This window comes from Podarcis erhardii, assembly GCF_964252035.2.
Source record: "Podarcis erhardii genome assembly, chromosome: 10".
NCBI lineage: Eukaryota > Metazoa > Chordata > Lepidosauria > Squamata > Lacertidae > Podarcis > Podarcis erhardii.
Genome location: NC_138500.1, coordinates 8,282,970 through 8,296,009, shown reverse-complemented (window position 1 = coordinate 8,296,009; position 13,040 = coordinate 8,282,970). Strand labels below are relative to the sequence as shown.

Sequence of the window (13,040 nt, the reverse complement as noted above, 5' to 3'; positions counted from 1 at the left end):
CATCTTCAAATATCCCAAGGGCTGTCACATGGAAGAGGGAACAAGCTTGTTTTCTCCTGCTCTGGAGGGTAGGATCAGAACCAGTGGATTCAAGTTACAAGAAAGGAGGTTCCGACTAAAGATTAAGAAGAGCTTTTTGATGATAAGAACTGTTCAACAGTGGAATGGGTGGTTCTCCTTCATTCGAGGCTTTGGAGCAGAGGTTGGATGGCCAGTTGTTAGAGATTATTTAGCTCTGACCCCTGCATTGCAGGGGGTTGGAATAGATGAGCCTTGGAGTCCGTTCCAACCCTATGATTCTATGACAATGTTGGCACTCACCAGTTGCTTTTCCAAGTGTGCCGCACGTGAGGATCGTGGATGTTGTGCTTGTCCGCCTGCTCGTCCAAGAAGTCGAACATGTATTTGATGGCCAGGGGCAGGGCACTCCCACGATGCGCTGTGCTGAAGATGGTCTCAAAGAGGTCATCCACAAACTTCTGTAAAGTGCCCTGGTAGGAGGAGGGCAAAAGGAGGAAGAAGAAGAGTAGAAGAAGAGTTTGGATTTGATATCCCACTTTATCATTCTCCTTAAGGAGTCTCAAAGCAGCTAACATTCTCCTTTCCCTTCCTCCCCTGCAACAAACACTCTGTGGGGTGAGTGGGGCTGAGAGACTTCAGAGAAGTGTGACTAGCCCAAGGTCACCCAGCAGCTGCATGTGGAGGAGCGGGGAAGCGAACCCGGTTCCCCAGATTACGAATCCACCGCTCTTAACCACTACACCACACTGGCTCTCAGTGTGGTGTTGCAGGTGGTAAGCAGGTCCATCACTGGAGGACAAAAGGATTCTAAACCAATATGTGAGTAGGCTAGGTCTATGACATCACTTCAAATATCACAAAATGTTTTCACTCCGGAATGCACAACTGCCAAAGTTGTCAGATTCCCCGTTGAGCAGCATTCCAGCCTGTGGAACTGATTCTAGCTACATGCCTCCCAAACCACTGAAATGATCTAGGAAGACAAGAGTTGTAGAGTTGGAAGGGACCCTGACGATCATCTAGTCCAACCCCCTGCAATGCAGGAATGTGCAGGTGTCCCTTACAGGGATCAAACTTTCAACCTTGACATTATCAGCACCACACACTAACCAGCTGAGCTAGACAATTGGGTGAGTAGTACACATTGTAGGCTGTGTTTGTGTTTGTGTGTGTGTTTTTCAAAACTGGGTCCCTTTCTTGTCCATGAAGATTTATCAAAATCTTTGCCCTGTCGGTGGCTAGAATTGTCAGCTGTTTAAAGGCTTTGTTCTGGTTTATTATTATTATTATTATTATTATTATTATTATTATTATTATTATTTCCATCTGACTGGGTTGCCCCAGCCACTCTTGGTGGCTTAGAACATAGATAAAAACATAATAAAACATTAAACATTTTAAAAAAACTTCCCTATAGGGGGCTGCCTTCAGATGTCTTCTAAAGGTTGTAGAGTTAGTTATCTCCTTGACATATTATGGGAGGGCATTCCACCATTCAATTTTGCTCAAATAAGTTTACATAAATTTGCATGTTGTCCCGACAACAAGGGTCTCATTTTGAGAGTCAAATTAGAGGTGATGGGGGCAGCAAGATCCATTTATTACATGCCCCATTTGTTTAGAAGGTGAGGGAATAATAATAATAATAATTATTATTCCCGGTTCAGAAAACTGGGCTCAGGGCGGCTAACAACAAATTTAAAACAATTGATGCAACAAAAAACAGCATAAAATACAGTATAAAATGTGAATAACAATAAATTCAGAATTCAAAAATAAATTTAGGGGGGAAATCCATCCAATAAACATTTGATGATCACCAGGGCTGGCTGGCTAAATTAGTCCTATTTGGGCCAGCGAGGAGACCAGGGGAGAATTAGCTGTGGGATCCTAGAGCGGGTAATCTACATAAAAAGGGGAGGGGGAGGGAAGGAAGGGGAATAAAAGATCAGGCTAAGTTCAAATTGAAAGCCAGGCAGAATAGCTCTGTCTTACAGGCCTTGCAAAAGGAAGTTAAATCCTGCGGGGCCCTGGTCTCATGGGACAGAGCATCCCACCAGGTTGGAGCCATCACTGAGAAGGCCCTGGCCCTGGTGGAGGATAATCTGACTTCCTTAGGAATGGGAGGGTTAAGCAAATTCAATGGCTACTAGCCAGAATGGTTATGTTTAACTATGCATGAGAAGAACTAATTTCTTTGGTGTGTCCTGGGTTTCCCAAGGTTCCATTGGATGTCCGCAAGTAGGCTGAGTTCATCTTCCTTCACCCGCCTGCTCATCTTGATGCAAAATTTAGACCCTACCACCCCCTAACCTCCACCCCTAAGCTTGCCTCACGACGATCAGTTTTCCTTTCCTAATGCAGTGCCGCTGGGGAGCCCCTTCTTCCTGCCCTGCTTCCGCGCAGCGCTGCAAAGTTGTCGGCAAAACCAATTCTGTGTAAATAAAGTGCCGGCGCTGAGCGACAAGGAGGTGTTGCCACACGGAAGGCATCAAGTGTTAAAGCACCGTCCGTGGCATTCTCGGGCTGAAAGTCAACTGCAGAGAGTTATAGAGCTGTCAGGCAAATCATCTCCCATGAAACGCTGAGCGCGGTGACAGATTGAGTGCTCACCGCCAGCTCGTTCGCCTGCCTGCACCTTCGTACAGGCCAGCACCTCGGCAGAGAGGCTGTTTCCCCTGTCAACCAGTCTGCTGGAGAACTCTCTCCATCTCTCTCCTCCTCCGCTAAACGCTCCTCCTGATCAACTCCCCCTAAACATTAGAGGAGGGAGAGCATGGTTATTGCGTTCCAGACAACAGGATGCATTATGAGGGTGTTCCTCAGGCAGATTTCAGCTTGTTCAGGGTCACAGAGACTCCTGGAAGATGGGAAGTCTGTGCAGCACACAGTGAAATGACTCAGGGGGTTAATAATATAAACACTAAAAAAACCTATATTATTAACTTGTAAGATATGGATTTGTTGGGGTTTTTTTTAGTTGTTGTTGCTTTTTTAGTTTTTCGAATGTTGGTTTTTGTGTATTGTTATTTCTCAATATTTTTCGTCTTGTTGCTGTTGTGTGGAAAATACTAATAAAAATTATTATTATAATATATATATATATAAAGAGAGAAAAAGAAATGACTCAGGGGGAGCTTTCCAGAACCAGAGGACATTTGCCCGACACCGTTGACATATCCATTCTTTGCCTGGATTTTAGCTCTTTCTTTCTTTATATAAATCTTTATTGTTTTAAAATACAATCACACAACGAAGGTAAGTATAACAGAATTAAGTACAAAAACGGGGGAGGGGGGGAAGATTCATCACAACAAAAAAGGCAAGAAAAGATTTAAGAAGACAATTTTTTAAAAAGGAAAAGAGAAATGATAAAGAAAGACCAAATGTTTATACAACATCATGTCTTATCCAACAAAGTTTTCTGTATGAAACTTCCAATTGTTCTCATTATACTTTTTCTCTTGTCATGATTTTATCACACAGTTTAATTTTATATCTTTTTTCATACGTTCTGCTAGGATGTTTATTTCATTCATTTATTGTACACAAGTATCATTCCAGTTCTGCTAGGATGGTATCATTTTTACAGTATAATCTTATATATTCCTTAAATATTTTCCATTCTCCATATACTTTCTGATTTAAGGCTCCCCTGACTTTTCCCGTCGCTTTGCTAGCTGGAGATACTCTAAGTGCTTGCCAATCTGTTATTGTTGGTGTTGTTTCACATTTCCAACTTTTTGCTACAAGTATTCTTGCTAAAATCGCAGGATTTTAGCACTTTCACTAAAACATTTAAATACATGCCCCGAAATACCTCTCCAATGAAAAAAGGGACATCCTAAGGAAAAGTAGGACATTCAAAAACAGAAACCGGGACAGCTTCTCTAAATCAGGGACGTCCCGAGAAAATAGGGACAGTTGGAGGGTCTGTAAATATGCTAATTTTTAAAAAAATAGTAGACATATTTAAATAAGTCTCCCTGGTTGCTAAGACTCTTTTCAGAAGCCATGTTGACGCTTTCCTTTCAGGAGGCCCAAGTGATTTGTGACTGACATTCACCTTGCCCTATAAGCAATGTCAGAACTCTGGAATCCCCACCCTTCTGGAGGTGTGGCAGGCTAGATTGCTTTACATTTTTCCAGCGACATCTACACTAGCTTGGTGATGTCCACAGAATGGACGAGAGCAGGATCCCCAAGGATGTGGTCTATTGGGATCTGACTTCTGGCACCAGGCCCAACTCTGCATTATGAAAATGTCTGCAAATGGAATATGAAGACTGGCAACCATAGGTACTAGAATATATGCATAGATTTTAGATATATTTTCAGTGCTTGTGAATATTAACTCTTGCATTTAAAGGGGTGAAGTCTGGGTACCTTCTGAATAGCAGGAAACACTTCAGATGAAGAGGTAAACCCAGCCGCAAAACCATCCTCTCATCTCTTACCTGCCAAGACAAGGGTTCAAGCCCTACGTTGGACAAAATATTCCTGCATTGCAGGAAGGGTTGGACTTCCAAATTCTATGATTCTAAGATCCCAAGAGTACTGGCACCTTCTGTCCTCCAAAGCCTTCTCCACCAAATTATTCCCCGATCCCCACAACCCTTCCATACCTTGGTGGCTAGCAGCCTGGTTAGGTAGATCTCTGACACCATCTTGCTCCCTCGGTCGCCCTCCTTCTGATCTCCATGCTCGTGGTTCTTGACCAGATGCCACATCTTGACTCCACTCTCCAGGTCGGGTGTGATCATGGGCGTCCGGGAGCGCAAGCTGTCTGGGCTGCCTGTGTAGCGGATCATGTTTTCTGAAAGGGCGAAATCCCATAGCTTCAGGATGTTTTCTTCAAGGACAAGCTGGGCAACCAGTTCTTGGGCCTGTTCTCCTGTGAGATCGCCTTACCCCATATATGCCAAATCAACTGATTAGATCCGCGGAACTGGCATTGCTACAGGGCCAGATAATATGTGTTCTGCATTTGTAAGGAACTGGCCATTTAGTATGGCAGCATGTATACTTCGGAACTCCCTGCCTATTAACCCGAGGCTGGTGCCTTTGCTGTATTCTTTTTGGCGCCTGTTAAAAACATTTTTGTTTAGAGCTGTGTCTCCCAGACTTGGATCTCCAGTTGTTTTTGGACTACAATTCCCATCTTCCATGGCCATTGGTCCTTCTAGCTAGGGATGATGGGAGTTGTAGTCCATAAACAGCTTGAGACCAAAGTTTGGGAAACTCTGGTTTAGACAAACATACATGTTTAGAAAGCTGGCTGGGAACTGTGGTCCAAAACATGTGGAATGCACCAGGTGGGGGGGGGGAATGATACATAGTATGCAAGACTGTCTTTCTCTTCTATCATATCAGGTTCCGCCCCCACTCCCCTGAAGCTCTTTAGCTAGAGTTGGCTATGTATCTGTTCACGTGAACACAGACAATAATCTCTTAACCATGCTGGGTTTTTGAGCCTACTATTCTGGCTTGGTGCCCTAGCTGTCAACTTACAGATTTGAAAATAAGGGACCAGCAGCCTCAAAAATAAGGGATCAGCAACCAAAATAAGGGATTTTCCCAGCACAGGTATGTTCAACTTCTGAGCCTCTCCAAGCCAAAGGCAGAAAGCCCAGCCAGCAGCCAAATGAAGCCTCAAGCGGTGGTTCCCACAGCACAGCAACCCGGCAAAGGGGATGCCACAAGGAAAACCACCGTCACCTCTCCGCTGGGAAGCGCTGAGCAAAGGCGAGTCCCCAGGCAACACAGCCAATTTGATCGGCCCAAGGCATGCAAGCTCCACCCCCCCCCAGTCGTTCTTAGACTCCTTATTGGGTGAGCAACACAGTCAAGCAACACAGTTGGAGCCTCCCTCCTCCCTGGCCGGCAGGGAGGGAGGGAGAGGAGCTGCTTCCTTTGAAACCCGGGAAATTTAAGGGACATCATCATTAAGGGACAGCAGCAGGACATGGCGCTGGGATAAGGGACTTTCCCGCCAAATAAGGGACGGTTGGCAGCTATGCTTGGTGCTCAAATTCCCCGAGTGTGATTTTGACTGCTGCTCTTGTAGATTTTAGAAGGATATGCAAATCATGACGCTGAATGGGGGACACCACACTTTATAAGGTTAATGCAAAAAGTGGGACCAAATTGTCATCTGCCATGAGCTAAGATCAGAGGTCACCATGGAGGGCAAGATCTATCTTGGAAAATGCACTAATGAGTTGCAAGCTGTATTAATTACTGCCAGGAGCATCCTGGAGCATCGTGGACAGAGCTTAAGTTATTGGTCTTCATCTGCTGGGTCATGACCTGACCTAAGGTGGGTTGTATGAGAAGGTGGTGCTACCATTCCCTTCCCTTTCTTTTTAGCCCTTCCACCCCCATCAGGGAAGAGTCAGGAGTGCAAAACAGATACTTGGGGAAAGCATGCACAGTAAAGGGGTGTGAAATCTTCCTTTTTCTTTCCACAAATATCTCCCCCTCTCTAAATAATGGCTTGAAAAACCCAGTGCAACCCAGAGGTGAATCCAACTGACTTCAGCGAGATTAAGTGCAGGACTTTACCGGGCAATTCCAGACTGCCACTGTTTTTGGGCGAAATTCAACCACACGATGGCAATTTGAGGTTGCGCAGTGATAGTTGTTTTGGAGCTTTGGGGCATATCATGAGGAATAGGTAAAAGGTAAAGGTAAAGGACAAGTTCTCCTGGACAGTTAAGTCCAGTCAAAGGTGACTATGGGGGTGTGGTGCTCATCTCACTTTCAGGCCAAGGGAGCCAGTGTTTGTCCGCAGACAGCTTTCCGGGTCATGTGGCCAACATGACTAAACCTCTTCTGGCACAATGGGACACCATGACAGAAACCAGAGTGCACGGAAACCCCATTTACCTTCCTGCCACAGCAGTACCTATTTATCTACTTGCACTGGTGTGCTTTCAAACTGCTGGGTTGGCAGGAACTGGGACAGAGTAACGGGAGCTCACTCCATCGCAGGGATTCGAACCACTGACCTTCCGATTGGCAAGCCCAAGAGGCTCAGTGGTTTAGACCACAGCGCCACCCGCATCCCTATCATGAGGAATACCAGGATGTGAGCCTTACACCCTGGCCTAGACTCCCTTCCCTCTCCACCCCCATTGTCCTCAGGGTGCACAGGCTCTTACCATACTTGCTAGCAGAGGTCCTAGAGACGGTGGAATTGTTGACAGCATTGTAGGCTGTCACCTGCTTGGACACCAGAGCCACCACGGATCCATCGGGCACCTAAAGAGGGAAAGAGCCATAGTGTCAGGGACTGGACTGAAGAGGAATGGTGGAGACCAGCCCCCACTCCTCCTGAACCTTCCCAAGAGGAGGGGGGCAGGACAGATTTACAACTGGTTTGCAGAAGGTCATGGCTCTGAGACAGAAGAAGGACAAAGCTGGGAGATAATAGAAGAAGAGGAGGGGGAATGTTAGGATCGTCCTACACTCATGTAGGACCCTGGTAGAGACACATGCCCGACTGGCATGTTCTCTCCTTCCTGGTTGGTCGTTCGGGAGCTTCAAAAGCTTTCTCCAGTTCTGGGAAAGATCCCAATCCAAAACCCTGGAGAGTCACTGCCAGTCAGTGTAGACAGTACTGAGCTAGATGGACCAATAGTCTACCTCTGTATAAGGCTATGTTCCTAGGGAAGTTCCCTATCTCGGCCACAGGCTACACAACACATATAGCCAGCTTTTATCGGGAGAGAGAAGGGGAAATGGCAGTGAGGTCAGCATGGTGCAAACACACCAGCGGAGCCAATTTGGTGCTCTTGCCAGCATTTTTGCACCACGTCAACCTCCTGGTATGCAGCAGTGACTCAGCCGGCAGGAGGTCAGAGGTAAGCATGGTGAAGAACGAAGTCTTGAACAGGCCCTGGAGGTACTCTGCATTTTGAGGAAAGATTTACGGCTGGAGGTCTCTGGGACTGTGGGTCACAAGAGGCCACCTGAAGCCCAGAAGAGCGGAAAGCTCTCCAAAAGATGGGAAGCCTTCCAGCTCCTGATTGATGCCCTCTCAGAGCCTCTCTTCAAAAAGCAGGCGGAACAATACAGAATATTGAGATGTGCCGGGAACATCTTTGAAGAATGCGTAATTCCGAGAAGAAAGAGAGAGGGGGAGGACCTGGGGAAGAGCCGCCAGCTCTTCTACCAGCAATAACAATAATTAGCACTTAACACAGAGTGCCTTCATCTTCAAAGCATCTCTGAGATGCTAATTAGCCAGCTCTTCATGGAGCCCAGAAAGGTGGCTTTTAACACCTGCAAGCTAGTCTTCTTGTCCTCGCATGAAGGGAGGAGGGTCAACAGCGTCCCACTGAAACATTGGTGGCTATCCAATTGGTGGTATAAGATCTGCACACTAATAGCCTTTTGCTAAAAAGCCTCTTGTGGCTTTCAGGTTTGCCTGCCTTCTGCGATTCAATCCCTTCAAGTTCTCAGTTGTAATGTTGGAAGGCTGGGACTGAGTAGATCTAACAGATCTTCCACTCCAGCCTCCTGATCAAACCAAGGAAATGTTTCTGGAAGAATCCTGTGCGCTCCTGAGGCAGCTCTAGACACAGACGTTTGTCCACACTACTTGTTACAAGAAGTGTGTGTTGTTGTTATCAGTTATTATTTCGGTCACAGACCAGTTCCAGCCCACATACAATGTCAAGGAAGTCATAAAACACGATAGGGATACATTTGAATTTGCAATTAGGTATAACAGGGACAATACAGATACAGCAACAGTTTAAAATATATAAATTAAAACTTAGTCACTAAAATATAACCTAAATTAATGTGTTGTTGTTGTTGTTTGAAAAGTGTGATTAAGCTTGCAAAAATCTATCATTTGCCTAATAATAAATGTTGGAAGTGTAAAGTGACTGAAGGTACATTCTTTCACCTTTGGTGGACGTGCCCAAGGATTAAGGCCTTCTGGGAAATGATATATAATGAATTGAAAAAGGTACTTAAGTACACTTTCTTGAAGAAACCAGAGGCCTTCCTCCTGGGCATGGTCGGCCAATTGGTGCCAAAGAAGGACAGAACCTTCTTTATGTATGCAACAACAGCAGCAAGAATATTGATTGCAAAATATTGGAAGACACAAGATCTACCCACTCTGGAAGAATGGCAGATGAAGATGATTGACTATATGGGACTGGCAGAAATGACTGGCAGAATTCGAGACCAGGGAAAAGAGTCGGCGGAAGAGGACTGGAGGAAATTCAAAGATTATTTGCAGAAATATTGTAAAATTGATGAATGTTAGAAAGTTGTTGGACAGAAATTAAGTGGTTACCAGCTGTAATGAAAAAGTGGAGTAATAAGTTAAAATAAGTTATAATAAGTTACAATAAGGATTTGCTGAATTAAGATTTGAACTGGAATACAAAAGGGGGAGGTGAGAGGAGGTCCGAGAAACAAGGATAGAAATAAGTATTGGAAATTATATATATATCTATTTTAATTGTGTATTTTTGTTTTTTGTATTAAATTGGAAATTCTAATAAACATTTATTTTTAAAAAATGAAAAGTGTGATTAAAATAGCCATTTTAAGGTGGGGGAAGCAGGCAGGGATGTGCTTTTGATCTGGATGAAACCCCTCTCCAGCAGCCTTTGCAAACAGCACCATGCATCATGAAGCTTAGGTATCTACTGGATGCATTTTTGTTTAAGAAGGCTTTCCCTGAGGTATGAGCCAGTCATTCCCAAAATATCAGAACCACAGGACTGTATGGTTGAAAAGGACCCCAAAAGTGATTGAGTCCAACAACATCAAATGCAGGAATCACAGCTAACTAATCCCTGACGTATGGCCATTCGACCTCTGTTTTAAAATCTCTGCCTGCCACCTCTGTTCCACTGCTGAACACCTCTTACCACAGCCAATGGTTGAGGATGCTGAGTTCTGTAAGGCAACAACATTTGGTGGGTAGCATGCTATCCAGCCCTGCCTGGCTGCAGCACAGCTTACTTTCAAGCCCACTGTCATGGAAAACTGCCAGAGAAACGTTAGAGAACCTTTCCATGCTGGGGCAAGAAGAAATGGACCTCCATCTCCACCCTTGGGTGCTCTTCCACCCATAGATCTCCCTCTCAGCTTCTGTAGAGGGGGCTTCTTGTTGTTTAGTTGTTTAGACACGTCTGACTCTTCGTGACCCCATGGACCAGAGCACGCCAGGCTCTCCTGTCTTCCACTGCCTCCCACAGTTTGGTCAGACTCATGCTGGTAGCTTCAAGAACACTGTCCCACCATCTCGTCCTCTGTCGTCCCCTCCTCCTTGTGCCCTCCATCTTTCCCAACATCAGGGTCTTTTCCAGGGAGTCTTCTCTTCTCATGAGCTGGCCAAAGTATTGGAGCCTCAGCTTCAGGATCTGTCCTTCCAGTGAGCACTCAGGGCTGATTTCCTTAAGAATGGAGAGGTTTGATCTTCTTGCAGTCCATGGGACTCTCAAGAGTCTCCTCCAGCACCATAATTCTAAAGCATCCATTCTTCGGTGAATAAGCGACTTGCCTCCATCTGCCATTGTTGGGAACGAAGGCACAGTATCCTGCGAACCTAGCCCCCCCCCCCCGCCCTGTTAGTTAGCATGCAGGGTTCTCTGGGGAGTTGTGGCATTTCCCTTCAGGACCGAAAGCATCAATCTCCTTCCCCTGCCTGAATGGAATTAACTGCTGTCCTCCTCATTATCTCATCTCCGCTTCCAATCTGTTTCTAATCTGTGGCCTGACATTTCATCCGATGCCATCACAGGGGGAGTGAAGGCGATGCGGGGCACACGTGCTGGAATAAAGAAAGGAGTTGGGGGAACGGTTTTCTCTCCTAAGCTGGATATTTCTGATTGAATGTCACCAGGTGACGGAGACGGCTGTCAAGGAAGACAGGGAGAGGCACCCACTTGATGGCTGAGAATGGAATGACTTGTCATTCCTCTGACCCAGCTCTTTCGTAAAGTTTGAAGAATAAACTCCCTCCCTACTGTGCTGGGCCCAGGCGTTAACACGGGCAACGTGGTGCGTGTCCGGTCCCAAATCCAAGGGTTCCACAAGGAGTCAGTCCGACAGTGCATGAGGCAGGCAACCAGGCTAGGTCAGGCACAGGGTCTCAGGCAGGTTCTAGCAACAGCAATGTTGCTCCCGCAACCTGGGGCAGGGTCCGACAGCCTTTTATCTTTGTTGGGGTAACAGCCGGTCCTGATCCCCCGGCGACTCACCTCCCTGTTTTGCCCGAAGGAGAGCACTCCTCCTGCGAGTACTCAGGTCTCTCCTTCTCTCAGACCTGAGTCTCTGCAGCTTGGGAGACATCAGTGGGTTACTAGACCCAGGGGCTGCCTCAGCCTCTCCTGACCAAACTGGTAGTGGAGCAGCTGTAAGTGATGGCCCAGCTGAAGGCAATGAGGTAATCCCCGCATCTGGAGCCAGGGCAGGCTCAGGCCCCTGACTCGGCCCAGCTGGTGTTTGCTGCAGGGGAACCTGTGCAGACTGGGACTCTTCAGGATCAGGCCCCAGACTTGGTTCAGATGATGCCTGAGGCAAAGAATCCGGTGCGGACTGAGACTCCTCTGGTTCTGAGTCTGAGCCCGAGTCCCAGGCCATCACACCTACATCTGGTAAACTAGTAAACATCAGGGAGATGGCTAATGATGCATTTGCTTTAATTATTTTTGTGATGAAGCCAACCTGGTCCCTGGAATTCAAGGGGTAAGAACAGTAAAGATTCCAGATTACCTGATAGTGAGCGAGGGTATTGAGCCGTTTCCAGTCATTCTCAATCTTCGTTGTGAGGTCCTCGTCTTGAAGGATCATCCTGGCTCCGCTCGCTTGCCTCCACTCTGTGGAGAGAGAGAATCACAGGTGACCTTCCCCACCAGGAAACATGGGGGGAACCATGAGAGAGAAGGAAGGAGGGTGACTATGGTCAGACTTGTTGGCTCTCAGTCTGCAAATGTGAGTCTGCCCAAGGCTTCCTCTGATCCAGGGCTTGTGTTGCATGAAAAAAATTAATATAGAGTGCCTCTGAACTGGATTGGGGAACCTCAGGCCTAGGGGGTGAATGTGGCCCTCCAGACCTTTCTATCTGGCCCTCAGGACTCTCCCCAAGCCATACTCCTGTTGGCCTCCTTTCCACCCTCCTGCCTAGTGTTTTTGCCTGCCTGGATGGAGGATAGAGGGGTTGTGTATGAGTGCATGTTGAAACTAGCCTATTACACAAAGGCAAAATTTATCTTAATTGCTCCTCCCACGTTTTCTTCTGACCCTGCCCACCAATGGCGTGAAGAGCATGAACTGGACATTGGGCTGAAAGTGGCTTCCCACCCCAGCTCTAAGCATGTGCAAAATGCTTCTTCCCTCTCTGAGCGACCACAACAAAATTCAACACATATCTGGGTTCAGGAGGCATTGCGCTCGGAAAGCTCCAATGCCCAACTTCACAATTTTTAAAAGGAGCGTGGGGACACCTGCCACAGACTCCATTTATGCTTCTCATACAGAAATGTGAAAACCACTGCCAATTTGATTTGACCCTAGCAATTCCCTTACTGCATAATTAAGATGCACTTGCAAAACCAACACTCAGCTTTTGCTGTCTATTTTGCAGAAGTTCAACTGCAAAAAGCGTCTATGCTGAACGAAAGTAAAGTGGGAAGGCGGACAACTTTGTCTGGAAGGACGTGGGGCAGTTTCAAGTCTCTCAGTTTCTAAGTTCCGCAATCTTCAATTCAGTTTCCTACATTTCTGCAACAATCTGTGATTTGTGTGTCTGTATATACACAAAATTCATCAGCGGTTTAGTGTGAATTCCTTCAACCTTACATGCAGCTTTGGCTTATATACACATTTTTTACAGAGCTGTTTCCCCAGTATAATGCTATTTTCATTGATACAGTATATGCATTTTATACATGCTTTATTGCACTGTATGACTTTAGTATATATGTTACCTGGCTGGAAAACTACATCGCAAAATTTGGGAAAGTATGAATTTTGTAGGATGGCTG

The 13,040-nt window shown here is 46.2% G+C and overlaps 1 protein-coding gene across 4 annotated transcripts in view; it reads right to left on the bottom strand.

Moving 5' to 3' along the window:
• The window catches only part of PLXNA4 (plexin A4), a 621,967-nt gene that overhangs the window by 28,051 nt on the left and 580,876 nt on the right, over window positions 1-13,040 (bottom strand). For all 4 annotated transcript variants that reach the window (XM_081879604.1, XM_081879605.1, XM_081879606.1 and 1 more), the window contains 4 exons: window positions 11,770-11,873; window positions 7,185-7,284; window positions 4,647-4,837; window positions 322-491 (listed from right to left, as the gene is read on the bottom strand). In XM_081879604.1, the coding sequence (XP_081735730.1) occupies window positions 322-491; window positions 4,647-4,837; window positions 7,185-7,284; window positions 11,770-11,873 (565 nt within the window). The remainder of the gene's footprint in view (window positions 1-321; window positions 492-4,646; window positions 4,838-7,184; window positions 7,285-11,769; window positions 11,874-13,040) is intronic.